Genomic DNA, 27,151 nt, shown 5'->3' with positions numbered 1-27,151 from the left:
CTTGTACAAAACTGGCATCTTTATTGCTCGTTGGGTCCGTACAAAGGGGTTGGGAACAGCCCTTTGGCCAGAGCTGTGGAGGTGAACACGGGTGACCACAGCCCCGCCAGCTCCAGCCCTGCCTGGGGACAGGTGTCCGTGCACTTTACAAAAGAAAGTCAGTAGTCATCTTCAGTATTCTACACAAAAAACTGGAGCCAGTTCCTGTCCACGGGATCAATTCTAACCCCACACGTCCCTGCCCTCCCCGACTGCGGCCGTTCCAATGTGCACGCCCGGAGTACAAAAACCCTTTGTCTGGTAAAGGCACCATTTTCAGCATAGTTTAGTTCAGACACACAGCGTCACACACAGTGAAGTACATCCCTCTGGATGACTTCATTCCCTGGATCCCCTCCTCCGTCCCACCCTCCGACTGGGGCTGGAGATGGGCCACATCCAGCTGCAGAGCTCGTTGAGACAGACAGACAGACAGCCAAGGGGAAGCAGGACACAGCAACATTAGGAAGAGACTGATTATCTTGGAACAAACAGGAGACCCCCACCAGTACAGTTGGTGAAATTCTAGGTGACATTTTACAGATTTTAATAGTGTTATAAATCTTAGTCTAAGTTTATGGGAAACCACAGGAGTTCAAGTATTTTATTACTGCACACACTATATATATATATATTTATATATGTATATACAGAGGAAAACATGATTTTTTTTGGCAATATTGGGGGGATTTTACAGATTGAGCTGTGCTTGTGGCGAGCACAGAGTGAGACAGCCCAGCATTCTCTTCAGCACTTCTAGCAAGTTGTGCAATAGATTCCTATTTGTGACCACGACATCCAGCTTCTACCCACGGCTCCACAGGATCAGGATGCACAGCTCCTTCTCCTCTCCTAGCACACTGGATGCTGAGCAACTCTGCTCAGGAGGAGTTCCAAACTCGCAGTCTAGTCTGACACAAGGTGGCCTGAAAGCATCCTGACTGACACTACAAAGGTTTGGGGATTAAAAGAGGGGGTGCATCAGTCACCAGGTTCCTGTTTGAAGTGCACAGAGAAGGTCCAGTGGTCCAGGCAGAGACTCTTCCTGCTTCCTACTGTTCTGCAGGAACTGCTGCTCTGTCTTTAGACCTGAATTAAAACCTATCAGCACCCCATTTTTTAAAACCAGAATATGGCCGGGTCTTCTCGTACCTTTATCTTCACTGCCCATCCATGTATTAGTGGGAATTAGTACAGGAGTCTCATTTAGCCAATCTCTAATTAAAAAGCATTAAACTCAGTGCTCCTATAGCACAGCTTAGTGTCAGTCAGCATGGAATTAAGAATTTAAGTGCATCATTACGCATCTATAAACATATATACATGCACAGACATGTTTAAAATATCTCTCTCCCTCTGAAAAAGTCCACTGACACCTCATTCCACTTGTGCCATCAAGGTGTACGTACCCAGGAAACACTTTCTAGTCCATGCAGAGTAACTGTAAGTTAACTGACCAGATCTCCTTGCTTTGCAGGTGGGTTACTCTGATTCCTCACTGCACAGTCAGAGAGATGACAATGAACCAGACAATCTCCTTACCAGGGCTCAGGGCAGGAACGGGGGAACCCAAAGCGACGCCCCCGTGCCGGATTTCAGGACTGTTTCCCTCCTGTGCTCCCACTGCCAGCCCGGCTGCAGAGCGAGGAACAGGCCGGGGGTGTCAGTCCCTGGAGCTTTGGTCGAGGTATTTATGAGTGTAGAGTCCTACATTCCTGGTTTGGATCTCTGGCTGGCCCTGCCCCGGCAGTGGTGCCAGAGGGGGGGCCGCGATTCCGGCTCTGCCACAGCCAACGGGTCAGCTCACGGGGAGGCCCCAAGGGAGCCAGAAGCTATTTGGGAGGCAAAGGTGCCGGTCGAGAGGGGTAATACTGTCCCTGAGGTAAACATTTCTGCTGTGGCGGCCCCTGAGGTACGACCTTCTGCTGCGGGGGTGGCGGCCTGCAAGAGGACAGAGGAGCTGCCATCAGTCAGGGGGGCTGCACCCACCACCCACAGCCCTCACCCACCCAGGAGAGCCCCCGGCCACCACACCACTGCTCCCAGTCCTGGCCTCCGTGCTAGGACTCCCTTGGAACACACCCTGGGGTCAGGCTCTGCCTTACGCTGCCTGACACCCTCAGGGACCCCCAGTTTGTTAAAATTCACCTTTTCTCCCCCCAAATCATTTAAAGACCACCCCCTCAAGTGCCCCACCAACACAAGCTACATTAAGGAGCTCCCACTCAGTACCCAACACTTCCCAGGCCCATGTGTGTCATGGCACAGCATTACAGCTCACGAGCAGAGTTTGGAAGGAAGATGAAAAACACAGGAAAACTTCCTGTTCAAAGCGATGAGAAATGATCCTGCACTTGGCCATAACGTTCATGAATCAGCAAAGTGACAGACTTTGGAGTAATTTCTTTTTAACCTGCCTGTTCTGAGAGGCTTTTCATCCAGCAGGGCAAATGTGCCCCCCCAGAAGGGCTGAGCCCCCTCATCACCACGCTGGGTGACGGCCCAGCAGCTCAGGGTGAAGGGAAGGAGAAACTTCTCCTGGGGAGAAGTCAGCCCTGCCTGCACACACCACGTGATGGAACACCCCAGTGCTCCCAGGGATGGAGGCCAGGGGGATAAATCCCTTCAGTGCCAGCAGGTATCTGCAGTAACTCCACTGACCTGCTGGGCAGCCTCGGGGGCTGCTGCACCGGGTACTGTGGAGGGGGGTAGTAGGGCTGGTGGAAAGCCTGCTGAGGGTGCTGGTTAACTGGGTAAGCTGGGACAGGAAAGGTGTTTGGATCCATATCCTGCAAAGAAAACACAACAGGAACGTTCACAAATTGCACGCAGGGAGTCGAAATATTTGTGTCATTGGTTAAGTGACACTCAGGACCGCTGATTAGGAAATAAGTATTCCCTCTGCTTCTCAGCAAAGAGACAACACCATTTCCAGAAATGGAGAAGAAACTTCGAAGCTTTTATTAGGGCAAAAATGATATAAAATACTGTCATCTGTTACTTGAGAGTAACAAGTAATGGAAAGGAGATGATTCCTACCGTGGGCACAGCTCTTGGAGCGTAAGGGGTGCCGTGGGAGAAGCCTCTGTGCTGGTAGTCCCTGGGTTCGGTGTCTGGCCGAGGAGGAGGTGACTGAAGTGACCTGAAATCCATGGATAGGGACTGTGTGAGCACAGAACAGTGACTGTGCAGGCCATGAACCCTGGCAGCTGGATTTATACGGTCTTATTACACACTGAATGTCAGGAAGATAATATCTAGCACAAATCTAGTAAGCAACAACCCTTTTTCTGTTTAGGACTCTGAGAGCTTCCCTTTGCCACTTTATGCCAAGATGGGATCCAAAAATATAGACCCCATCTCCAATGCACGACAACAAACATAATGGTAAAGAGAAAATTCTTTGCTCTCTTGATTTAGGATGAATTTGTCTTTTCTGTCATTGCCAGGGGCAGGCTACACTGGATCCAGGGGCCTTTGCCTGACATCCTGGGAATGGGATATCCCTCCACACCTTGGCACTGGCTTGTATAAACAACATCCACAGGGTGTTCAAAGGCAGAGGAGAAGGAAGGAAGGAGAAGGCACTCACGAATGGCAGCGGGACATCAACCTCCTGAAGCATCTCTTCAGCCTGTCCCTCCTTACAAAGGCCAGAGCAGCAGCTACCAGGAGTGGGAGCACCAGGAAGAAGAACACCAGCAGCCCGTTCCTCAGAGAGGTGTCCTTGTCTGAGGGCACAAAACCGGGGGGAAGAAATGAGTCTGACGTGGTGTCAGCACCACCACCTGACTCACAGCAGCAGTGAACTGGTTCTACAACCGTTTTCCACTTTTTAACAGAAGGAAAACAAAAGAACCCAGTAAGACTGCAAGATAAATGCCCAAAGAGATTCTTTTCTGTGTATCTTTTCACAGGGATTGTCTGGTCAAAGATGAAAGAGCCGTACATGCCATGACACCCCGGGCAACAGCAGCATATTGAATTAGGAGATCAATCCTCATTTTTCATTACTGTGAAGATGTTATGAGAGAGGAAAACAGAGCTTCTGCTCTTTGGTCTGATCCTAAATCTTCCTCTTCACCAACCACTGTTTGCTGTAGGCAAAGAACTCGGGTTCTTAACAATCTCTACCTTTTTATATGCAGCAATTTCTCTCCTGTAGACTGTACTAAAAGGGCCTTTCCCTTTTTTGCCTGATGATTTCAGGGATCTGCCCATGCTCCACTGTGATTATCCACTCTCTTATTGTATCACAGTGTCTAGCTTTCCCCTAACCCACATCATCTTATGAAAAACAGTCTTCAAGATCATTCTTGCAGCTCACAGAAGCTATTAAAACAGTCCCATCTTTATATAGTCCACGTGGACACAGCACAAGTTTTCTCCAAATTATAGAGATTGGCTTTGGCTTCCTATTTCATCTTCAAACCCTCTGTGAGCAAAGTAAGCTTCCCTGCTCTGTCAGTTTGCTTTCTCACCTGCAAGAATCGTGGTCCCCTTCACTGGGGCTTCCCTTCCCAGCCTGGATACAGAGAAGCCCAAGGTGGCAGAAATCACCTGAACTAAACCAGCCCAGTTCCTTACACATTCCAGCCCAGCATCCCAAGAGAGAGAAGTGCAACACCTTCAGCCCAAAACCTCCACTAGGATTGTTCACAAATGAAGCCCAGTGCAGAGCCATCCCCCAAACCTTCCCCACGTGTGTGGGTGCCCAGCCCACCCCAGAGCCCTCACACCACTTGCCATTGTAGGGAGGGCCACTGTCCATGCTCCCTCCGTAGCCTTTGGTGTCACAGAAAGGGGGGGCCCAGCCTGCTTCACAGTGGCAGTTCCTGTTGTTGTTGCACACCTGTATTCCAAAACACAAACACCACAACTCAGTAACTTCTATTTCCATGCGTTTGGAGCAGCTGTGCAGCAGTCACAGCCTGTTCTGCTCAGCCTGGAGAACTTCACCCAGTAACTCCCCTGTCAACTCCAAACTCTTGGCCAGGCATCCCAAGATTTCACATGACTGAGCACACACAGCACTGTTCAGGAAAAGCTTCCAAGGATTAGCTATCCCAACAGCTTACACACCATGGCTTTTGCTTGCCTCTTTTTTTTTTTTTTTTTTTGAGATGCAGAGTCAAATTTCATTAGTAATACTGGATTTGGGAATTCTTGCCTGGCAAAGAGTTTTGTGGAAGATTTTTTTTTTTGACACTGTTACAGGCTCTCTGGCCTAGAGACATTTTATAGAGAGTGTTACAGTTCACACAAAACAGAAAAATAATGTTACTAAACACCATTTAAAAACTTGCTGCCCCTCCTGCCCTGCTTACCCCGTGCCCATGGCACTGCTTCTCCACATCACAGTCGTAGTTCAGGACAGAGGCACTCACACACTGGAAGTGCCTGCAGATCTGGGGAACAGAGATGCACAGAGATGAGGGAAGATGACATTTCAGTGCCCCCCTGCCTGCCCAGCTCCCTGCTCCCGGCCTGGGGCTCTGCAGCCACACAGTGCTCGCTGCCACAAAGCCTCTCACACTCTCACTGATAAACCCCAGCTCTGCAGAAACTCTGTCCCACAAAAGGCCTCTCAGCGTGGGGCCTGAGCTGGCACTAGAGCCTTTTGTCTCTAGTCTGAATGTAAAGGAACAGCAATTAAATTGTGCCCAGTAAGGACATGTGGAATGCACATTCCTCTGCCGGGGCTAAGCCTCTGTGCTCTTTAGTTTAGTTGGATTTTAACTGAAAGTTGTCTTCAAGGCATTTGTGTGGGCCTGGTTCTTCCTGCTCATTGACAGAGCAAAGATTTTGGCTCTCAACAAACTCAATTTCTTTTGCTTCACCTACAAGTGAAAGGCTCATTAAGTGTTTGATGCACATGCAGTGCAGTCCTGGGCAGTGGGGGGAATCAATGGACTCACTGAGTTTTAAATTAACTGCAGGCATCAAAAAATAATGCTCATAAATATGCACAAAACAATGCAGCTGAAAATTTTATTCCCGTGAACATCCCGAATTATTACATTAGGATATCACTTTTTAATTGTTAAATTACCTTTCCATTACCACACTTGGTGCCTTCATTCACCATTCCTGGGTCTGGGACATCAGAGCCCAGCTGGAAATCCACCCCCCAGCACATGGTGTCTCTGAGGGGAGTTTGGATAATGGCAGGCTTGATTCCAAACACAGGCATGGCTTTCACGTTTTCACACTGCAGCTTCCCACACATGGCATTCCTACAACAGCAACACAGGAACACTGCAGTGACACTTGAATTCCCTCTGAGAACAAGACTACCACGCGTTTGATTTGATTTTTAAATTTGTACTTGAAGACACTACCTGAAAATAAAATTGAGGCAACTCGACAAATAAAACTGAACTGGGCCTCATTTCAGTGTTGCAAGAGCACCCTTCTTTCTGTAAGCTGTTGGGATCTTTACATTAAGGAAAACATGATGATTTACTGCTCCTTTGCCCACATGTGAGCCCCTGGGACAAGCACAATCCATGATGGGAGATGTGGAACACACTCCCCTCGCCACAGCCCCACGTCCCTCCTCAGTGCACCCACTGCAACATCCCAAAGGGACACCACAGCAGCCAAACACAGATTCCCAACGGTGCATTTCGGAACTTCCCAATGCACTGGGCTCAACTCACCAGCTGGAACACTTCTTGTAGTCATGGCCATGGAAACCACAGTTGCCAAATCTGTCCCCCTTGGAATTCACTTCATTAAAGCAAGTGTCTGGGGCTGCTTTGGCTTCTGCAAACAACAGCAGAGAGAGAAGACACATTACCCAGGGACAGAAACATCTCACATCATGTCTCCCATACCCAAAGTAATTACTCTGCTTCCCCAAGTATTCACCATGCAGCAGGGAGCTTAGGAACCATGAGGAGGTGACAGTGGCTCCAAGTTTACAATTACAAGCTCCAAGTTTAAAAAGAGAGAAAAACCAGTCGTTCAACACTGAGTCAGTTCTACCATTTAATATTTCTTTGTGGCTTCACTGCAGCCCCATAGAGCAGAAACCCCACTGCACCAGGAACGATCAACGACTGTACTTTAAATAAAACTCAGTGTATTCTTCAGTTACACCTCCTAGAGAGGCTGTAAGACCGTGCTGTGCCTTACTCGAGCCGAAGATGTCCTGGCACTGGGCGTCGTGGTGCTGGCACACCCCGTTGTAGCAGTAGGCCTCCTGGTTGTGGCAGGGGTGCCCGTTCTGCACGGTGAAGTCGGGCTGGCAGAACTGTGACGTGCCGTTGCAGTACTCGGGCAGGTCACACTCGTTGTTACTCGCCCGGCACTCGGTTCCTCCGGGAAGGAGCTGAGGGGAGAAGGGAGGGGAAAACTGCGTCAGGAAATGGGAACCTCATGGCAGGGACAAACACTGCAGCCGACCCACGGCACGCCCCACAGGGGGGCTGAGCTGAAGCCCTGGACTCACAGGACACCTCCCTCTCACAGATGCACTGGCCGAGCCAATGCTCTTCTTTCCTCAACTTCCAAACAACACGCTGGAGTCTCCTACCTGGCAGTTTTTGCAGCAGTCACCGTAAGCACATTCAGCACCTGATCGGAGCCTGCAAGTTCCTGGCTCGCAGCACGGGTCACTCTCACATTCCTGAGTACAGAAGTACTGTGAGTGTCACAAAACTGTCCCCTCTGAGCAAGGGGCACAAGGCTGCCCTAGCAATACCCAGCTACGAACCTTTGGTGAGCCACAGTCACAGTCCTCCCCAGCATCCACCAGCCTGTTCCCACAGTAGGGGATGCTGTAGGTCTCGTCGGGCCTCGGGACGTTGAGCAGGCAGCTCCCACCCTTGTTGAGTGTCAGCTTCTCAAAGTCTTCTGCACTGCAGCTGCTGAAGTTCCTCGATCCCCTGCAACAGAGAGCACGAGCTGAGCTTTACACTACGAAAACCCACGAGCATCCCCTCTGTTTGCAGAGCACGGGTGGTGTTTGCTCTCCCCATGAGCTACAAGTGCAACACTGCTCTCTGAAAGGGGAATTTGAGGACAAAAGTAATCCACAACAATGAAGTACATGGATGGGGTGTTCTGACCCTCCTTTGCCTTCCCTGGGTGAGCTACTTACGATGCTCCAGAGCTCATAATGCAGCTGCTGGCCCCGCAGTGACAGCTACGTTGGTCATCGTGGTTCATCCCCAGGTTATGGCCAAGCTCGTGAGCCATGATGGATGCAAACAGCTGGATACTGATCCTTCCAAACTGCACAGGAGTGAAACAGAAGGCAATCAGAAGAGAACTTATATTGACAGAGTCAGTGTTTACATATGTGCCAAAGAGACACTTCTGCTGTTCTGTCTCTACATTATCAGGACTCTCAGATCAACAGTGCTGGGTTTCCAGTCAAGTGCATGGAATTTGCTTAGTAATAAGAGCCTTCAGAGAAATCTCTTTGGGGCATTACCCAACAACCTCTGCTCTCTGGAGCAGCTGCAACATTAACACAAAAACCAGAATTCTCCACACCAGCCCTGATCTCCTGAAACGTGTGAATTCCAGCACTTCTGCCACTAGTCCAAGGAAACCAGACTGCTGGGATTGCCAGTTATCCAAGACCAGCAGGTCAGTTCATTAAGGCTCTGCAATTCCACATAAAACAGGCAGTGAACTGGCACTGCTCAGGGAGGTCATGGTTGCAGGTTAGACAGCACAGGACAGATTTGAGAAACCCACAGCTACCACACACTTCCAAGCCAGGAGTGATTAAAATATCACAGAAAAATCCTGTCCCTTTTGCATGAGTGCTGCACACTGAGCAGAGGGAAGCTGAGCAGAGAAGTTGTGATCCAGATATCCTGGAAGTGTCAGAAATGGTTGAGGACAATATAAAAGCCCCCAGTAAGCCACTTCAGCTTGGTTATGAAAGATTCTGCACTTCCAGGAAGACTTCTGGAGGGCAAAACTCTGATCACATTCAGAGATCACTAAAGAAATCTCACCACATTGATGCCCCCTGCATGGCTCTTGGAGCACACTGTTCCCACGTAGGCCATTCCAGCTGTGCCACCAAACCCCTTCTTCCTACAGTCATGGAGAGAAAGGAAAGGCCATCACCTGACTGTTCAGACACTCACAGCCCATCAGCACACTGCTCCTGCCTGTGGGGCACAAACCCTGCTGCTCCAGCTTTCCAGGAGCACTGCCAGGAGTGCTGCTACTGACTGCAGCCATGAACATACCAGTTCAGCTTTAGCTTTCTGTTCAGGATTCCTTTATTCTGTTAACTTAAGACAAGTGTTTGCAGAAAGTCAGCCTCTTCCACATCTCCCCTGCATATAAGAAGCTAAATGGTCCACCCTTAAAATCACTTGGTTTGATTTGCTGTCAGCTGCCTTTCTGCTCTGGCCAGCTCCATGGATTTCTCCCTTTGTCAGCTTCCTTCTCATTACTCTCTCATTTTGTTCTCAAAGCTGAAGTGCCACAGCACACTTGTACCACATTTTACTTCATACAGAACAACTTCTAAAGTTAGCATTTTCTCAGCCATTTTCCCTATCACCTGCATGCTGCTGTTCTGCCTTGGAGGGGAGGAGGTTCCCAGCTCCCAGAGGAAGGAAAGGGCAGTCTGGGCTGTGCTCCTGCCTCTGCCCTTTCCCTGCTTTGGGCAGTGACTTCCCAAGGCCTGTGCTATCTGCAGGAGTAGGAAGTGCACTGGGACACACGTCCTGGAACAGGGCAGAGAACAGCTCAGGAAGCTCTGGGCTTGCTTAAGGCAGCAGGGACAGACAGATTAACATCCTGTGCCAAATTCAAACCACGTCACCAGTTTCTGGACACCAACTGCAGAAACAACTTTTTCCCTGTTAAAACGCAACACTCTGCACCACATCTGTGCTCATTTTCAAGTGGAAAAGGCCCTGGATCACAAGCCCAATCTGTTACAAAGTGACAAAGGATTATCTGAGCAGAAGGACAACACAGAATATTTCAGGATATGTGGGAGGAGAAAAAACTGTGTTGTTTATCAATACACCTGTCAGAGGGCACTGAAATCAAAGAGCACAGAAACCTTCCTAAAAACGCTTCACTTCGCTTGGAATGTTTCCACAAGACATGAACCACTGCAGGTTGCCCAGCAGTTCATCTTGGCACAACAGCTGGGCTGAGCAGGCAGGAGCAGAAGGAGTTTCTTGGTCTCACAGGGGAGGTTTGGGACTCACAGCACCAACTGGGCACTGTCGTGTCTGCGCCGCACGACGAGGTTCTTCTCCCGCCACTGCACGAAATTCCAGAGCACATCCCCGGCCCCCCCGTCCATGCTGATGATGTTTTCATACTTCCAGATCTCCAGACCAACCAGCACGATGCGGATGTTCAGCATGATGTACATCTGGGCAAGAAAAAAAAAAGAGAGGGAATATCTATTAATGCCTTCAGATAAAAGCAAGTGGCTTCATGTTAGAGATCTTATTGCAAGTATCCCCCTTTTTCTGTGTGGGTTTGATTTTTTTTTCCCCCCACAGCTAGTACACAATTGGAATCAGCAGAATGCATTTGCCCTCTAATTTAGACCTTCATTAGGTAAAGGATCAATGCTTAAATGCCACACTGCAAAAAAGACACCAAACAGAAATAAAAAGGAGTCTCAGTCCCGAGAAATATCATCTGAAACAGTCAATTTACAGACTAACTCACTTACCCTAACCTTTACACAGACACAGGAACTGCAATAATTGCAACAATCTGTCCTGTCACTCACTGTACTTAGCACAGGTTGGAAGAGTTCCCTAAACTAATTCTCCAGGTGCTTGGCTGCAGATGAATTTAGAGGTGGAAAAGCTTCCACAACGATGCATTCCCTGAAGTGGTACCAGAACAGACCCTGAGGTGGAAGTTTACAAAAGACAGCAGAGCTGCAGCACACAGCATCCCTGCTACTCACACTGTCAAGCAGGTTTGCCAGCTGCACCATGTGTTCTCTTACTTCTGTTTCACTCTTCCCAAAATCTTCAAACTGCAAGACAAAAAAAAAAAAATATTAGTCATGAAGAGAAGAGATAAAGATAAGAGTCAGAAGAAGGAACAGAACATTTTAAGACTAAGAACATGAAAAACATTTTTGCCTGGCTCCAAATCTCCAAGATGCTGTGAATCAAGAGAGCTCAACAGCTTGATATTCCAAAGGAAACAGCAAAGGCAGTTTTTTACCATGTGCTTTCCTTACATTACAAGATTCCTTGCTGACAGAACCTCTCCATGCCTGGCAGTTTACACCTTTCCTGAGGAGGACTGCACAGCACACATTCATCCACTTCTAGGGTAGCAGATTTGCACAATCTTGGCTAAAGTGTCAGTGTTTTTCAACAAACCATTTGGGAGTAACAAAGCCTGAGGGCTTTCCAGGTCCATTCCTGAGGAGAAGAAAGGGGAAGCCACACACAATCCCTACCTTTTCTTTATCCACAACTATGAACAGCTCCACATATCTTGTCTGGTGCAGGACTGCTCTCTTTCTCTGGGGAAAAAAGTTTTAGACAACTTCAGTTTTATTAATTCAAACGTAAACAAGAAAAAAAACCCCCAAACCTCATGACACTGTCATATTTCACTGGATACAACCAGTGGTTTGAGACACACCCAAAGCACAGGGTGCCAAACACAAGCAGTGTAATCCAATGCAATGACCATTTCTGGGTTTTACACTAAAACTCAGCTTGCACAAAGACTTCCTGTGTCTCCAAAGCAAGGGATCTTTTCACTCTCCACACAGGTCACTTTGAAAACAGACAGCACACACTTTTTATAAAGGGGCAGAAAGATACCACAAGCAAATGCCAACAACCTTGAAGTGAAACACAGTTTATCTCATTCCCCTGCTTTCACTGGAATCTTGTTCCTGCACAGTCAGTCCTTGAAGGGCAAGGGGGACCTTCACAGCAAACTGCTCTTGTGGTGGTGAGGAGGATGGAACAAACACCACAATGTTCTCCTGGCTCCTGATGCAGCACTTCCTCAACAAGCCTCTCCACCAGGGTGGTGTTCCTGGCCTTAAAAGCACCCCCCAAAAAGCCCAGGAATATTCTAAGCAGTTGCCCCCCCCTCACTGCCCCGTGCAGAGGGAGGAGGAAACTGCAGCTGCTTTTGGTGAAGGGACTGAGTTTTCCAGCAGTGCAGAAACCTCCCAAATCATAAACCTTTAGGTATGTGCTAAGCCCAAGGAAATCTGCTAAGCTGCTTCCATACTCTGAGGTGAACTCACAAAACCCATTACAGGGGACTGGGAAGGACTTACCCGGAGCAGCTGGGTCATACTGGGATGGGGATTTCCCTCTGCCTGTTCCTCTTCCTGGCCTTCAGTGCTCACTCCACATGTCGTGGGCTCTTTCTTCACATTATCCAGTCGATACAAAATGTGTTCAGAGCCAGAGGAGGGCTCCATGGGCTCAATCCCGTAAGTGACATTCCCTATTGTCACCAAGCCCCTAAAACATGGCAGTGTGTGAGAAACCCAGCACTAAGCACAGAGGACAGTCACCCAGAAAGCAGAACAAGGGAACAATTATTCCTGGATAACCAAGGCCTGCCTGTATCTCAGTCCTTGCAAACCAGCACACTCCACTTCAGGCCTGGCAGCAGCCTTTCACTGGAGGGGGCCTTACAAACCCAGTAAATTAAACACTTCTGTAGGAGTCTGCAATGCCCCAGGAATTACATCACAGGCCTTAAGCAGAAATGCTTTAGTTCAAATACACTATTGCCACTCTGGTGCCTGGCATGGCCCTGCAGAAAAAAAAAAATCAGTGGCTCAAAACATTAGACCAAAAGGCAATTAGACCAAAGCAGAATAAATTTTCAATCAAACTTGAGGTGCACAAGCTTTAGGGCCAATTTGGTGAAATTTGCAGACTAGTGTTTGACTTTTCATTTCTGCACTTAGGTCCAGTTGCTTGTCATGACCATCTGTGCAAACTAGAAAATAAGACAAATTTGTGTCAAAACCAACCTGCTGGTAACAAACTGCAGTAATAACTTAATAGTACTTCAAATATCTGGGAACTCCACGAATAAAAGATGCCATAGGACAACAGCACCAAGGCAGCTCAGCCTGGCCAGTGACCCCCTGACTGGTTGAGCTGCAGCTAAAACCAACAGAAGTGGGTTTCAGGGTCAGCAACCATGACATGACAGACAGGACACAAAGGATGAGTTGTGCTACCTGAGCCCTGAGCAAGTGCTGACAGCCACCACGGAATCCAGGGTCCCCTCCACGTATCCCTGATAATGGCAGTGATCCTGGAGGGGAAAACAAGGGCGTGTTACACACGTGTTCCAGGGGGATCCCTGCACACCCAGGGGGATCTCTGACCTACCACTGACCAGCTGTGACTACAGCCTGAGAAAACAAAAGGCTTGCAGTTAGATTTACCACATGCCTTACAGTCTGCAGCTTCTGACATGGTTCCAGCTCTACCACATTTGCTCCTGTGCATCTAAAGGTTTCCTCATCTGCCTTGGTCCCACGAGGACTGACATACATGACACTAACCAAGATGCCAGGACACAGGACTCAACAGGATCCCTGCTCCTGTAAAGCAGACGCTCCTCCCAGCTCAAAGGGGCCAGCAGCTCACTAAGGGTTTCAGTTTGAAAGCCCACTGGCCCCTCAGCCATCCCTCCTGCAGCTGGACTCGGGAGGGACACCAGGACACTCGGGAGGGACACCAGGACACTCGGGAGGGACACCAGGACACTCGGGAGGGACACCAGGACACTTGGGAGGGACACCAGGCAAGTGGGCCTGGAGCCTTATCCAGCAGCTGGACTTCTACATGACCCAGGGCTACCCCTTCTCCTGTTCCATCCTCCACCCTGCCTCAAGCATTTCGAGGCCAACCCCTCCCTACAGATTTGGGCCAATTCAGTCTTCTGGCAAACAGTCCTGGCTCATCCACGGCCTCTCCACAGCAGGAGGAGGGACAGGACCTGCTGTCCTCACCCATCAGCACTGCCACAGCTCTCTGGCTCTGCAGGACAGCCCTGACAGAGGGAACACTTCCACTGTGCCCTCCATAGATACATATCTTAGAAACTAGACAAGGGGTAGCACGGGGCAAATACACTCCATTTTCTCTGGCAGGGGCATTTCTGGACACTGTTACAGGGGTTTATAATACAGATTCTGTCACCTGTTGCTCAGCAAGGAAAGCAGAAAGCACTTAAGGCATGTGCTAATCCTTCAGGGCCACTGTGACTCTCACGACCTCGTGCAGAAAAAGCATTTTTCCTCTACTCAATCCCTTTTAACTAGGAAGCAAATTCTCAGTTGACTCAGGTGTTCTACTTTCAAGAACAAGATCCTATGAATCATGCATGACTAACACTTCCCTTTCAAAGGAAGAGTGGAGCCATCAGAAACACTCTCATGCATTTTGTATCACACAACCTGCTTTTTACTCCCATTCCACTGAAGCAGTTACATTTCCACAGGCAGCCTGTTCAGACAGGCTGCTCGTGCAGGAAGAGGGCTGGAAATGCACTTTCAGGGGAGTAACTCCAGTGCTGCACAGATCACATCCTCTCAGAGGTTCTCCAGCCTCCATCTCGATCATCCCTTCCAGCAGTTCCCAAATTCAGGACTAATGGGTCTCCTGTCAGCCCTCCAGAGTGGTCAGTCACCACAGCCAGCCCTGCTGAATGGAGGGTCAGCTGTGACCATTCACGCTGGCTCAGGGACCCATCTGGAAGCCCATTGTGTGCAAAAACCAAAGCAAAGCTGCCTGTACAGTCCCCAGAGCACCCAGTGCTGCCCCACAGGCTCCTGGCCTTGGGAGAAGGAAGGCAGAAGTGACACCAGCCCCACGCTGGGCTCTGTGACAAGGACAGGACTGCTCTGACAACGAGACAGCTGAGAGCAGCACTGCCTTCTAGAGAGGAGCAGCTTTTAATGAGACAGCAACCACCTCCACATCAGAAAACACATGTTTGTTACAGGCTAGATCCTCATCCAAAATTAAGGATTCTCTCCAGGAAGAGGGCAGTGGGTCCTGAAGGTGGCCCAGCAGAAAATACAACTATCCTTTTGTGATCCTTGACTTCATAGATGCTCAGTGTTCCAGTCACCTTCAGTGTGGGCATGAAAAGAAAGAAATCCTACCTGGACATCTGGATAGTCCAATTGCAACTTTCCCTCCTTGTCATAGGTATAAACTGTGAAATCTTTGGGCAGCAGTTCTCTGCAAGGAAAGGGGAGAAGGAATACAAGAGGAATTTCATTAAATGACACTTGAGCAGAGGACCAAGATGATACTAATCAAAAGTGTGACAAATATGTAAAATGCAATTAAATAAGGAAGCACTCAAAAGGAAAAGCCTCCAAAATTAACAAAGAAATTGTGCATTTCCACAGCAAAATCCTAGAGAGCAGAATGGTGGAACTGTTAATGAAATCAAATGAACCACTCAGAGAGTAAAACAAGTAGCAAAACCCATTAAATTGTGCTAAAAGCCTGTTTTCAAGCAAGAAAAAAAAATCCCAGCCCTCAGTCTGCTGCATATGCCTTCTCTTGCCCAGTTATGGGAGAAAGTGCACTGGGAAAGTCTCCCACGACTAAGATTGCTGCACCATCCTGGTAATTCCATTGATGTGGTGCAGCTGAATTCCCACGTTTCTGAGGGTCAGAGCCTTGGCAAGTGGCAGCTGGAGCTCCCCAGGGACTTGTACAGTTGTGTCTCTATCACGAGGGCAGTTTGGAGCAGCAGTGGCCACGTGCTGGTGCTCTAAGTGGCCCTTTAACACTTCAGCCCCAAATTGACAGCATCTGTCTTGGCTGGGAGCTATCAGTGGCCCTGGATGGAAAGTCAGTTCCCTCATTTATTAGTGTCCTTGTGCTACTGAGACAGGAAAAAACACAAACCTAAAGCAACAAACCGAACCCAGACAAAAGTGAAAATATTTACTCGAAATGCAGTTCAGCTTGTTTATTTTTAGCTGTGAATGGAAAGAGTCGCGTCCACGGTTTCCCAGATCCCCTCTGAGCAAACTGCAGCTTCCTGCTCTGAAAGGGGATCCCAGGGCTGCAGGAATCTAAAAACGTCTCTGGCTGATAGCCAGGACTCTGGGACTCAATCTCTTCCCTTTTTGCAGAGCTGGGACATTCCTGTACTTCCCACAGAGAACCCCAGGAAATGGAACTCGTGTGCTACCTGCCAGCTTGTCACCTGGACAGCACAGACTGAAGGAACTCATCACTTACTTGTTCTTCTCTAGATGAATCGTGTATTCCTGTCCCTCGATCTCGATCGCATATGACACTTTGTCCTGAATATATATAAAAAAAATGTTGCATTTTACTCATGTCAATGAATAAAACATTCTTGGAAATCCACAAAAGTGGGTTAGCCTGGAATCTATTTTATAATTGTCCCTGCCTCCAGAACCTTGCATCCCTTCCTCTGTAACTGGGGAATGATTTCTCGACCCCTCTTGAAGCTCAGTCCAGTGCTGAACAACTCTCATGATGCAACTTTTTACACCCAGATCAAAAACCCACTGCAGCAACTCGTGACCTCAGCTACAGGCTGAGGATGGACACTCTGCAAGGATGGACGCTTGCCTGCTGCAGGATGAGTCTGACAGCATTCCATGAGCGTCTCAGGCCAGTTTTGGGTGGATCTCGTTGGGAAGCAGACACTAAACTGAAGGTGAGGCTGCCCAATACCTGCACTGAGTAGCTGTTGGAAGCCTCTCGTCGTTCCCTTCCCAACCTCTGCGGGGTTACAACTTCATAGGAAGAGAGCAGGGAAATCTGCTGGAAACCTGGAAAGCAGGAGAGAAACGCTGGATAAAGGAACAAAGCAATCAGAAGCACGAGGCACAGGGAAGAAAACACTGTCTCAGGAAAAGCACAGAGGAAACCTCCCAGCAGGACATGCCTGGATTGCACACCTGGATTGCCTTGTGAGAGGCCAGAGAAAACAACACACAAACAGCAGAGAAGACACCAAATTTACCTGAAAGTTTCAAAACTAAACCTTCACATTCCAGTTACTGCCTTACCAGTACCCATCTCCCACACCACCACCCTCCACCAGCAGCAATCGGAGCATTTAAAGCGGGTCAGCGCAGGGAGGACTCGCTCAAGGACACCCAGGCAGTGTCAGCCCAGGTGTCCTGTGCTGCAGAGCTGCACAACTGCCCCGGCTCAGCTCCCTCCAGGAGCTCCAGCAGCTCCTGCACTTCCCGACAGCACAGCTCAGCCTCACCCCCTCACCCCGCTCAGCACAGCCAAACCCCTGACACGAGCCTGATGCTATTCATTATGTCCTTAAACAGCTCTCAAGGGCCTCATCAAAACAACTGAGGTGAAACAAATCCCTGCAACAAAGTGGCCTCCACAGATCCTTTATGTACTATTTGCATATGCAGCATCAGGCAGATCCCCTGAACCAAACACAAATCCGGAGTTCAAGCTCCCTCCATAAAACATCAGGTATTGCAAGCAACTCTTTTACATCAACTGTGTAAACAACAATAAACTGCACGTGCAAATCACTTTTCCTGTCACGGTGGTGTCTGCCAGTGCCTGGCACAGAAGCTGTTCCCCCAGGAAGCAGGAGGTTGGTCACCCAGGATCGAAGGCAGAATCCAGAGCAGTGGTTTTACTGGCTCATGGCAATGGAATCAATGAGCTCATCAGAGGAGCCTGAGCTTCCCGACAAAGGTAGGGGGAAGGGAACAGTTATCCTCAGCATCTGTCTCCAGAAATCATCACCACGTCTGGGGCAGGTGAGAGAGTGTTTGGTGCCCGAGATACCCCAAAAACTCGAGTGGGACTAGGATGCTGCATCCACCTAAAACCAGCCCCTCTGGGCACACCAAAACTCACACCACACCTCCAAAGGGCCTTTGGCTTCTCCAGTCAAAGGACAGCTCTGTGAGCTCAAAGCCTCCATGAGAGGCCTGCTCCATCCTTTGGGAAGTGGGCAGAACCCCCACAAAGGCTTTAAATGCCAGGGGTTCCCCAAAAGCCCCCAGGCTGCAGTGACATTCTGGCTCCTGCAGATGCTTTTGCTGCCTCTTCCTATCCCTGGCAGGCTGACACACATCACCTCAGGTCAGCACTCAAACAGGAATCCCACGGGAAAAGCACATCCACTTCCGCACTCCTCCCACCACTCTCCCCAAAGAACGAGCCGTGGGGTCACTTCCAGCTTCCCTCCATGTCCATGTCCAGAGGCCACAGATCCACTGCACTGCCCCAGCCTGTCACACTGCAATTCTGCCCCCTGAGCACAGGCACAGCCAGGCTGCTTCTCGGGAAATCACCCAGGGCAAACACTGCAGCAGAACATTCGTTAATTACGGTGTTTATCGAATAAAAGGTATTTAAAAACCAGAGATAAAATTCCTGAAAGCAACCCCTTCTGTTCACCAGCTCCAGAACACAGTGTCAATACCTCCTTGGCCCGAAAACAGGGGAGGGAAGGGACGCTTCCTCCCCTGGGATGAACCTTCAAAAGCACACACTGCAGCAATCACTTCTCTGCATTTGTCTTTTCCAACCACACACTCCACTCGTGCCCAGCCCCAAGCTCCTGCAGGTCACTGCGCTGCACTTGTCCCCCTGCCAGCCCCAAGTGCCTGTTGTAGTGGGATGTGACACTGTGGCACCTGGGCTGGGTTCTGGAGATCTCAGGGCACATGTTACACAAACAGCAGGGCACAGCCAACCTTCCCAGCACTTGGAACACAACACATCTCCCCAAGAGTTGCTTGGAAGCAGAAGACAAAGAAGTGAATCATCACATGAAGCAGAACTGGGAGGGATTTCTGGGAAGAGTGCAACTCCAAGAAAATCCTCTTAGAGCAGAGGCACTAAAAGAAGCCAATTTTCAACTCTCTGAATACTCCGACAATTCTCTCCCCACTTTGTGCCCTCCTTCCTTCCCTTTGCCACCCCGAGTTTGGAAGGTGATGGGGAGTCTCCAGTAGGGAGACCACTGCAGTACATCAATGGTTCTCAAGCACAGCCGTTTGCAGTAAATCTTGCAGCAAGTTACAGGACTTCTGGTCCTCAGGTGCTTCCTGCCACTGGCCAAGGCAGCTGTCAGAGCTGGACCACGTCACCACCGAGAACACGCTGCTGCTGCTCCATTCCACGGGCTGGGATCGTGTTTCCCAAGAGAGAAACACCACTGCATCCGCCACACTTATCTCATTAAAGGCTGCCACTAATTAGCAAGCATTGGAGACGTGAATCATCTTCCCCTCCCAGCCCCAAATCCACCGTAGGAATTCTGTGCATGCTCCATGGCATGTGGGAGCTTGAAAAGCACGGGGACACATCACAGCCATAACGGCTCCCCAGACACTGAGCTGAGCTCTTGGGGTGTTCACTGCCTGGCAGGTAAGGTCTATATTCAGCAAAGGTCATGCTACAACCCCTGTACTCCCTGACCCTGGCATGCCCACGGATTGCTGGCTCAGCTACAGAGTCCCAACACGCAGCTACATCCACCTACACTCACACTTCCCCTCAATTATCATCCTTCCTGGGTTGTGACTCCTTCCCAAGACTACCAAAGGGAAGTCAAAGATACGCTCTTAAATGGAAGAAAAAGACAAAAAAAAAAAAGTTGAGACTGTGGCCTATTACACCACCAACTAAACTAATTTCATAAAAACCAGCTCAGCAGCACATGAGCAGCTCAGCAGCTTGGGCTGTTTGACCCAAACCATGCTAAACCCAGGGCATCAGTTCACAGCAATGAGTTCTAATCTTCCATCAACCACGCACGTGAGTCAAAAGATGCACATTGCTAAAGTATTAAATACCCAAACTCATTAAATTGACCCTGGTTATCATCAATTACAATTAACAGCTGAGGTCAGCCACACCAGTCCTTCCACACTCTGGCAGGGGATTGCTCACCAGAAGTGCCAAAAGCCTTACACACCATCCAGCCCATCGGGGCCCAGAGCAGGACCAGTTCCACAGAGAGCAGCTCCACTGAGCAATCTGATTTCCCACAGATCACATTTGTTGTGCTTTAAGCCGTACCTCTAATCCCCACAGGAGGGGAACAGTTCACTCCCTTCTCTCTGGCTGCAAATTTTTAGATTTCCACAGTGTGCTGTCACACTTCCCTCTCCTTTCCTTCAACTAAGGAATGCTAATATTCAATATTTCCTTGTGGAACCTATATCTTACACCCCTGCCTGTTCATATCAGGCTGTTCTGGCTCCACTCTCCAGTCAGACCATACCCATCCCAAAAAAGGACCCACAACAGAACACAACAGCCCAGTGAGACCTCACACGTACCAAGGCACACATGCCTTGTGTGTTTATGGATCTCCACAGGTTAATCTTCCTCCAAAACAGATGGCACATGGCTGATTCACTTGTCATTTAACCTAGTCCAACACTCACCCCCTTTCCGGCCAACACGCTCCTGCTCCCCATTTTTCACCCTCTCATACTTGTGATCTCGTGCAGACAATTATTTCCACCTCAGCAGAACACTTTGCACTGTCCTTTCAAAGCCACTTCTTTCTGCCAGATACTTCTCTCATGTGTCCAAATCACTGGGATTGCTATCCCTGCCTTTAAGGAGCCGGATCCCAACCGGCTGGAAGGGCACCAGCTGCCAGATCAATCTGCATTCTCCGTATCCTATTTTCAGAATCATGAAGGGCTTTGCCAAGCAGTGTCTGTTTGAGGAGAAACTTCCATGGCCTGGCTTACAGACGTCCTTCAGAACAACAGAACCACCACTGCTTCCTCAGTGGATTTCTCCAAGCAGTGACACACCAGGAAAAGCATTTTTAGGTGCAGCTGACTTTTCCACTAAGGTCACAGCTGTAGTAGGATTTACTCTTTGGATTACTGGAAGCAAACACCTCCTTCACTTTCATTATGTAAATATTATCCAAGTCCACTTAAAAACGTTTAGAGGTTTATACAAAACACAAAGTTAGTGAGCCTTCCACTAAAAGTAGGAACATGTCTTATGGAGCCAGCAGTTCCAGCTCCTCCCATACCTCAAAGGCTAAAAAGAGTGCCTTGGTGGTGCTTCATCTTCAAAGCACCAAGGAACATCTGGTCAGCTGTTCTTCTACAGGGGACTTTTCTTTCCATCTGTTCCCTCCCCTGTGCTCAGTCCTCAGACCTGCTGGGTCTCCTGCTGTCCCAGTGCCTTTCAGAAGGCAGGAAGAGGTGACCAACCCTCATGGCACCATGTACTCACTGGGTTGCTCACCTGGAATACTTGGGTGACATTAAAGCTGGCCAGAACAGTTAATGCAGCTTCTCTCAGTATCTCACTGGGGGTGTTGGACAGTGGTGAGGTTACAGGGCTCTTCCACAGCAATATTTCCTAGAAAATTCTTACCTTCCCCTTGCTGAAATCCAGACCTATGCTGTAAGTGTTTCCTGTCTAGACTCTCCCCATTCCTTCTGCCCTTCCTAAAGCAACACTAATCTGTCTGCAAGACAACAGCTCCCCTTGTTCCACAGAAAGGACCATCACACGTGTCTGCTGGTACTGCCTCAAGATCCTCTGCACCCTGGAACCTTCTCATAAGGAGAAGCAGGGCAGAGCCCAATACCCTGTGGAGGGAGATGAATAATCTCACCATGACACCCCTCCTCTACATCAATGGCCCTGAAGTCCCTCCCTTCCAGCCGTGAAAACATGTCCATGGAGAGGAGCTGAGCACGTGGAGCCCACTCACTTCCTGCCCACCTCAGCAGCTGTGAGTGTCAGCTCTGCTGACACAGCAGAGTCCGTGGGAACCTGCTCTTTGGAGATTTTGGCTTTACATTTGGCCACCAAAGGGAACTGTGAAATGCATTTTTTCTTTTTTTCTTTTTTCTTTTTTTTTTTTTTTTTTTTTTTATAATTTTAGCTTGAGAAATGAGAACGATCGGGATGCGCAGAGACTCCAAAGTCATGGTTCAAACCTTTTTCTGAAAGCAAAGCACTACAACAGGCAACGTTAGCCACACTGAAATGTCTTTCTTCTCATTACTCCTCACATGGAGGAAACAACCACAGACCCCCTCTTTATTCTGCTGAATGATTGTCTCAGATTTGTTGAAATATGGGTGAGGCAGTGCTGTGTTTGCCATGATCTAAACAAAAGATTTATCTTAACCAAACACCATGACTCCCCAGAAATTCAAACCCAAGCATTAGACACTTCAAGAATTCCTTTAAAAACTGGTAAGGTGTGGCTGGAACATTGTGGTATGTGTGTGACACCAAGTATCAAGGAAGAGATCAAGTAGCAAAAAACACAGCCCCTGCCTATGAGTTCTTTTTTAAGTCACAGAGCCAAACCCTGAGGCCTCCTCTGGACACAAATAGGAGAGGAAAAGCCACACTCCACAAATCCCTTAAGGCTACACATCATCATGTGATTATGGTCATTCAGGAAGTTTCAATTAATAGTTTCCATTAACACTGCATTTATTCCTCATCCCTATGTGTGTACAGAGCACTTGCACTATAACCCAGAAGTTGGAGGTTTCTGCCCTCTCCTTCGTGCTCAGACTTCAGACAAAGGAGGTTTATTATGTTTCATGGCAGGTTTGGCATTATTAGCTGGGACAGAGGTTTCTGAAGGCAGAGAGGACCACTGACATCCACCACTGGGAACTAGGGCCTGTGTTTCCTTCCTACAGGTAGGAACTAAAATCAGACTCCTCAAAACAGCAACCACTGCACTGGAAGCACCTGATATCCCAGAGATGCACTATTTCAGACTGTGTTCCTTGGCCTCCAGCCAGGCTGTGCTACCTCCACCCCCAGCCATCTCTCAAAGCTTGGCTTTCACCTCACATTGCTGGCAGGTGTGGAAGCAACACCACTGTAAGTGAAAGAAGAGATTCCAGCACAGAATCCCTCAGGGAGAGGCACCCACCACATGAACACTGTCCTCGGCATGAAGCACCTGCTTTAGAGAAGATTCCTCAGTTGGGAAGCCCTGACTATAAAAACATGCATTAATGACAAGCACAAAAGTTTAACACGGTACCTGTGTCCCTTCAGGAGGGGGAAATGATGAGAGAGAGACAATTCTGCCTGTTGTGTATGTATAGCCTTGAAAAAGAGCCCATAAACAGAATGGTCTCAATATCCATAAACTGCCCCTGAGGACACACCAGCAACAACTCCTTAAAAGCCACACCAAGTGCACGGTGTGAGCGTGTCCGAGTCCTGCCCCCAATCCCCGGGGACAGCATCCCTGCCCCGAGCCCGGCTCTGCCCGGCAGGACCCCCGGGCCCCTCGATGGTCGAGGCCACCCACCCGCACAGCCCTTCCCGGGGGTGCTTTGCCTCCCGCCTCGTCAGAGCCCGGGATCGCGCCCGGCGGGGAGCGAAGGGAGAGCGAAGCACCAGCGCTGCCGGGCACCTGCCGACCCGGGCCGGTGCGAGGGGCCCCGCGCCCACCGCCGGCACCGCCCCGCGCGGCCCCTCCGCACCAGCCCTGCCCGGGGGCACGGACGATGCCGGGCAGGGCCGGCACCCGCAGCACCTCCTGCTGACTCCCCGGGACAGCCGCGACCCCCCGCGCACGGACCCCCCGAGCCCCCGGAGCCCCCGAGCCGCGGGGACAGGACCCCCCGCTCCGGCCAAGGACACGGGGAGGGGGGCGGTGTCCGCCCCACCTGCCACCCCTCGGAGCGGAGGGGAAGGGGCTGACAAACCCCCGCGCCCCGGGGATGCCGAGGGGGGCCCGACCCTCCGGAGAGGACGGGGAAGGGGGGACGGGACTCGGGGGCCGGAGCGGGCGGCAGGCCCGGCCCGGCCCCGCGCACTCACCCGCGGGCCGCCCGGGCGCGGCCGGCGGCGGCAGCAGGAGGACGAGGAGGATGAGCAGGAGGCGGCAGAGGCAGCTCCGGGCCCGGGCCATGGCGCTCCCCGCCCGCATCGCCCCTCCCGGTGGGGCGCTGGGTCCGGCCGGCGGCCCCGCGGCCTTATGGAGCCGGGCCGGGGCCTGCGCTGCACCGCCCCGGGGCGGGGCCGCCCGCCCGCCCGCCCCGGGACGGCCCCGAGCCCCGGGACGGCCCCGAGCCCCGGGACGGCCCCGAGCCCCGGGACGGCCCCGAGCCCCGGGCACCGGCACCAGAGCCGGCCCCGGGCATCGGCACCCGCCGGGACACCGCACCCGCAGCGGCACCGCCCCGGGTCACCCGGGCGGCGGCGGGAAGAGCCTGGACTGTTCCAGCGCTTTTGGGGATTAAAAATAACCGAGTCCCCAAAGCGACGGAGTCCCGAAGGAAAGGCCCGCGAAGGGAGCCGGTGTCAGCACGGATCGGGGCCGCTCCGCCGGCCTTTCCTGCCGAAAAACTGCGCGGCACGTTGGAAGCACGGAATCACGGAATACACTGAGCTGGGAGGGACCCACAGGGACCATCCAGCGCAACTCCTGGCCCTGCACGGCCCCAGCAATCCCACCCTGTCCCTCAGAGCATTCTCCAAACACTGCTTGAGCTCGGGCAGCCTCAGAGCTCGGCGTCTTCCTCTGGGAAAAGCAGGAAAAAACAACGTGTGACACATCTGTCACATTACACTTGGGCGATGGAGGAGCAGCACAACACACGGTGTGTGAGAGCCCAGACAAACATGACACCGAGGTTCTCTATCTCCATCTCCATCCCTCCAGAGCCTGCGAGTCAGGAGATAAATACCCTGTGCCTGGGCATTGCCCAAGATACAGGAGGCTTCTCATGAATTATGATAATATCATGGACCACATACAGATACCTCTGTGCTGTGTACAAATAATGCACAAACGTGTATCATCTCATGGTTCCTGCTTGAGAGGCAAGAGATTCCCAGGTCCAGATGTAGCAAGAGCCACAACCATCTCACTTGGCTTCTCCCATCACTCAGCACCACTATTGCAGCCCTGCAATACAAGGAACTGAAGACAACACCCCCTGGGGCTCCAGAGACAAGGTGAGACAGCTGGGACAGCTCCTGAGCACACGTCTGGGGTCAAATCAACTCCCTGCTCATCTGTTCAGCCAGGTGGAACACACCTGGGATGCCCACATCCACAGAGCTGTCGTTCAGGCTCGATGGGAGCTTCTCTGGAAGAACCGGGTGAAACCACCCAACAAATCCTGGAGCTCTGCAGCGTCTGAAGCCACAGGTGAGACCAGCCCTGCCAGTCCCGGAGCTCCGCTCCTCCCGCGCGGGCGGCCCGGCCGAGCCCGGCGGTGCCGGGGAAGCCCCGGCGGGAGGCGCGCTCCGAGCAGCTCGCGCGCGGCACCGGCGCCCCGCCCCTCCGCCCATTGGCCGCCAGCCCTCCCCGGCAGCCAATCGCCTCCTCTGCTGGCGCGCAGCCCCTTCCGCGGTTTCTTCCGCCTTCTGATTGGCTGCGGGCCGCCCTTCCCCGCGCCCATTGGCTGCGGGGGGCGCGGCGGCGGGCGCCCATTGGCTGGGGGCGGCGCGGCCCGAGGCCGGGCGGGGCGGCGGTCCCGCCATGGCGCCGCCCGTGGGGTACGCGCTGCTGTGCGGGCAGGCCGCGCTCCTGCTCGGCAACCTGCTGCTGCTGCACGGCCGCGGCCTCCCGGGCAACGACACCGAGGCCCGCGACCCGCCGCCGGGGCCGCCCGCCTCCGCCTGGGCCTACACCGACCCGCGGGCGCCGCTCGTCCTCTGCACCTACCTGTGAGCGCTGGGCCGGGGGAGGCGGGGCGGGAGCGCCCAGCCCGGGCCGCCCTCACCGGCCGCTCCCTCCCCGCAGCCCCGAGGAGTTCGTGGAGTGCGAGGAGCCGGTGGACCACGGCGGGAACGCCACGGCGCAGCAGGAGCTGGGCCACGGCTGCGTGAAGGTGAGAGCGCGGCGGGGACGGGGGGCGGCCCCGCGGAGCCCCCCGGCCCCGCTGAGCGCTGCCCCCGCCGCAGTTCGGCGGACAGGCCCACGGCGAGGTTGACCACACGCGGGTGCAGTGCCGGGCGCTGGACGGCATCGAGTGCGCCGAGCCGCGGAGCTTCCTGCGGGGCAGCCGGCCCTGCGTCAAGTAGGAGCGGCCCCGTGTCCCCCCAGCCCCGGTGCCCGGGGGACGGAGCCCCCCCGGGCTGGCAGGGAAGGCTGACACCCCTGACCCCTCCTCCTCTCCCTTGGCAGGTACACCGGTCACTACTTCATCACCACGCTGCTCTACTCCTTCTTCCTGGGCTGCTTCGGCGTGGATCGGTTCTGCCTGGGCCACACCGGCACGGCCGTGGGGAAGCTGCTGACCCTGGGGGGCCTGGGCATTTGGTGGTTTGTGGATCTGATCCTGCTCATCACCGGAGGGCTGATGCCCAGCGATGGCAGCAACTGGTGCACTGTGTACTGAGGGAGGGGTAGGGCTGGAGCCCCCCCAGGGCACCTCCCCTCGCTCCCAGCACAGCCCAGACTCTGCCTGGCACAAGGTGGACTGACAGAGCTGGAACTCACCGTGCAGAGCAGTTACTCTCGTTAATGCTTCTGCACAAACCTTGGACACAACGTTGTTCAGTGTATATTTTGCTTATTTAAAATAACCTTGATTCTCTCCGCCCCCCCCCACTCCCCACATGGTGACAGCTTAAGAAATCAGACCTTGCAAACACAGGAGGTCAAACAAACCTTAATAAAATCTGGAAGGAGCTGACTCCATGTAGTTTGGGGATTAATAGAGTCACAGCCACACAGAGATGGAGGCCAGCCCCAGGGCCCTGGTTATCTCATGGTCATGGGCCACTCGGCCAGGGGACACAGGGTCTGAGGCTGGAACCTGTAAGGTTGAGCAACCCCTGTTACAGGGACTCTGTGGCAAAGGCAGGAGCTCTAATTCCAAGTTATTAACACCCTGTTCCCTCCCTCAGGGGAAGCTGGGTTAGGTTTGGTAGAACCTGCATCCTCTGGAGAATGTTCCTTTCCCCACTCCTGCCTCTCCAAAGCAGCTCTTGTCACTCATTAGTGACAGGGCTCGTTTTTACCCAGAGCTGGCTGGAGCATCCAGGAGCTGTCAGAGTGCTGGGAAGGGCCCTGAGCTGCCCAGGGGCAGCTCCTGTCCATGTGCCAGGCACCCCTCCAGCCCCAGCCCCAGCACGGGGTGCCTGTGGGAGCTGCAACAGCCTCGCACCCA

The 27,151-nt window shown here is 51.8% G+C and overlaps 2 protein-coding genes across 3 annotated transcripts; one reads left to right on the top strand and one right to left on the bottom strand.

Moving 5' to 3' along the window:
* Nucleotide 1: 1 nt before the first annotated feature.
* Nucleotides 2–23,969, bottom strand: LOC116799337 (disintegrin and metalloproteinase domain-containing protein 9-like). The gene is made up of 22 exons (XM_032712400.1): nucleotides 23,847–23,969; nucleotides 16,737–16,834; nucleotides 16,272–16,336; nucleotides 15,173–15,251; nucleotides 13,235–13,311; nucleotides 12,311–12,500; nucleotides 11,468–11,533; nucleotides 10,961–11,032; nucleotides 10,239–10,408; nucleotides 9,018–9,099; nucleotides 8,147–8,280; nucleotides 7,760–7,931; nucleotides 7,580–7,672; nucleotides 7,180–7,375; nucleotides 6,702–6,807; nucleotides 6,092–6,275; nucleotides 5,367–5,447; nucleotides 4,786–4,891; nucleotides 3,632–3,770; nucleotides 3,079–3,181; nucleotides 2,701–2,828; nucleotides 2–1,980 (listed from the first exon to the last, which is right to left on the bottom strand). The coding sequence occupies exons 1-22, from the start codon at nucleotides 23,953–23,955 to the stop codon at nucleotides 1,872–1,874; spliced, it is 2,559 nt and encodes an 852-aa protein (XP_032568291.1). The 5' UTR covers nucleotides 23,956–23,969; the 3' UTR covers nucleotides 2–1,871.
* A 1,512-nt stretch (nucleotides 23,970–25,481) lies between these two features.
* On the top strand, nucleotides 25,482–26,674 carry TM2D2 (TM2 domain containing 2). 2 transcript variants are annotated; one of them, XM_032712412.1, is made up of 4 exons: nucleotides 25,482–25,703; nucleotides 25,780–25,867; nucleotides 25,941–26,056; nucleotides 26,164–26,674. In XM_032712412.1, the coding sequence occupies exons 1-4, from the start codon at nucleotides 25,516–25,518 to the stop codon at nucleotides 26,375–26,377; spliced, it is 606 nt and encodes a 201-aa protein (XP_032568303.1). In that variant the 5' UTR covers nucleotides 25,482–25,515; the 3' UTR covers nucleotides 26,378–26,674. The 2 variants fall into 2 exon arrangements, with proteins under 2 accessions (XP_032568303.1, XP_032568304.1); XM_032712413.1 differs by lacking the exon at nucleotides 25,941–26,056 and having other exon boundaries at nucleotides 25,492–25,703.
* The last annotated feature ends 477 nt before the right edge of the window (nucleotides 26,675–27,151 follow it).

The sequence above is a fragment of the Chiroxiphia lanceolata genome, chromosome 28, assembly GCF_009829145.1.
Source record: "Chiroxiphia lanceolata isolate bChiLan1 chromosome 28, bChiLan1.pri, whole genome shotgun sequence".
NCBI classification, from domain to species: Eukaryota; Metazoa; Chordata; class Aves; order Passeriformes; family Pipridae; genus Chiroxiphia; species Chiroxiphia lanceolata.
The sequence above is the reverse complement of the archived record's forward strand: the minus strand, read 5'-3'. Positions and strand labels throughout refer to the sequence as shown.